At 35.9% G+C, this 1,770-nt stretch overlaps 1 protein-coding gene across 1 annotated transcript in view; it reads right to left on the bottom strand.

Annotated features, from left to right (window-relative positions):
* Positions 1-1,770, bottom strand: part of Adgrg4 (adhesion G protein-coupled receptor G4) — an 87,023-nt gene that overhangs the window by 56,210 nt on the left and 29,043 nt on the right. The window contains exon 3 of the mRNA XM_031373803.1: positions 811-905. Within this exon, the coding sequence (XP_031229663.1) occupies positions 811-905 (95 nt within the window). The remainder of the gene's footprint in view (positions 1-810; positions 906-1,770) is intronic.

The raw sequence follows: 1,770 nt of genomic DNA, 5'->3' as shown, positions 1-1,770 counted from the left end.
AAAAAAAAAAAAAACCGGAAACAACCTAAGTGCCTACCAATACACATCTGAATTTGAAAATGAAATGAAAGTCTCTGTTACAGACATATAGTAAAATTTTATGTTTCTGTTAAACTGTATGTGGTAGTGTTATATCCCCAACCACATATATGAAAAACGATACTTAGTAAAGTGCTCATGGTGTTCGTCGATTACATAAGATGGTTACCTAATCTGTACAATGATCTGAGTTTGCTCCCCAGAATCAAATAACACACATCTATGACTCTGTAGAAAACTCTCACAGAGAATTCTTAGAGTAGCTCAACTTCTTAGAGTAGCAGTAGTAGACTGACGTTGTCTATTTTAGATGTCTTCCTGTGAACTTCAACTGCTCAGCATGTATTAAGTTTATTATCAAAAATGTAAGGACAAGTAAAATATTCACTGTTTTAGAGAGGAGAAAAATTAAAGTATGGAAAATAAAGATACATAAACGCTATGCTATGGAGCATGTCATCACTGCTCTGTTTTCCCCAACTAGGAAAATTTAGCAGTGACTCGGAATCTGTGTCCATAGAGGAAAATGTACAGATCTCAACAAATGAAAATAATAACATCTCATAAAAGCTTTCAACACTGCTACTATGAAAGAGATTCCAGATATCTTCAGAGTGTTGCCTACTGAGTAAATACATTTGCAGTAAAAACAATCTAAACTGATTATCTATGAAATGGATTATCAGTAGAAAAGGGAGTCTACTTTCAATCTACCCAGTCTTTGTCCCCTGTATTTAACAAGCACCGTAAGTATTTTAAAAAGCATTTTACCCAATCTTTTGTAAGTTCATGTATAACAGTGGTAATGAGGACCCTTGGCTCTTCATCAAAGACAGAGAAGCTCATTTTCATGTTGTAGAAGGAAACTGTAATTAAAAATAAACAGGTTAATTTTACTTATTTATATCAAGAACTCTGACTTCTTGCCAGGCCTTGGTAGCACACTCCTTTAGTCCATCACTCAGGAAGCAGAGGTAGATGGAGTTCAAGGCCAGCGTTGTCTACAGAGCTAGTTCTAACACAAAAGAAAAGAAAAGAAAAAGAAAGAATGAAGAAAGAAAGAAATCTGAATTCTGAAAATTAGACCAGAAGTGCTCTCCACTGTAAAGCAAACAAAACAACTTTTTCATTCCTAAATTTTGCTTAGTTTAATATCAACAATTGGCCATGTTGGCTAGATAACCAAGAGAAAAACATACAAGATGCTACCATCCCATTTTTGCTTTGACTACCTGTCCATTTCCCTGTGTTTCTACACAGTTGATGGATTTGTGGCAAACCCCCTAAACTCTCTTTCATTTCCCAGCTGATTTCCAGCTCATTCAACAGCCACGGTAAATGCTACATGTCTTAAGATAATTTAATCTAAAAAAAAAAAAAAAAGTAATTGTTGTTTCCCGTTGCCTTCCTTCCTTCTTTAGAGTTTTCTCTCTTTATGTCCCTCTTGATATTATCTTGTTATATCTTTATTTTGAATCTTAAAAGTTACAGACCCAAGACAAGGAAATGACTCAGCAAATACAAGCACTTGCTACCAAGCCCAATGATCAGAGTTTGATTCTTGGAACCCAGGTGCTGGACAGAAGACATGACTTCTACAAGTTCTTCTTCTTCCATAAGCACACAGTGATATGCACATGACCACGCACAGACATACACAGATCAAGAAAGCAAAAAAGCAAGCCAGCGAGTGTGTGTGTGTGTGTGTGTGAGAGAGAGAGAGAGAGAGAG

This window comes from Mastomys coucha, chromosome X (assembly GCF_008632895.1).
Source record: "Mastomys coucha isolate ucsf_1 chromosome X, UCSF_Mcou_1, whole genome shotgun sequence".
NCBI lineage: Eukaryota > Metazoa > Chordata > Mammalia > Rodentia > Muridae > Mastomys > Mastomys coucha.
Note: the sequence above shows the minus strand (reverse complement) of the source record. Positions and strands in the feature narration are given on the sequence as shown.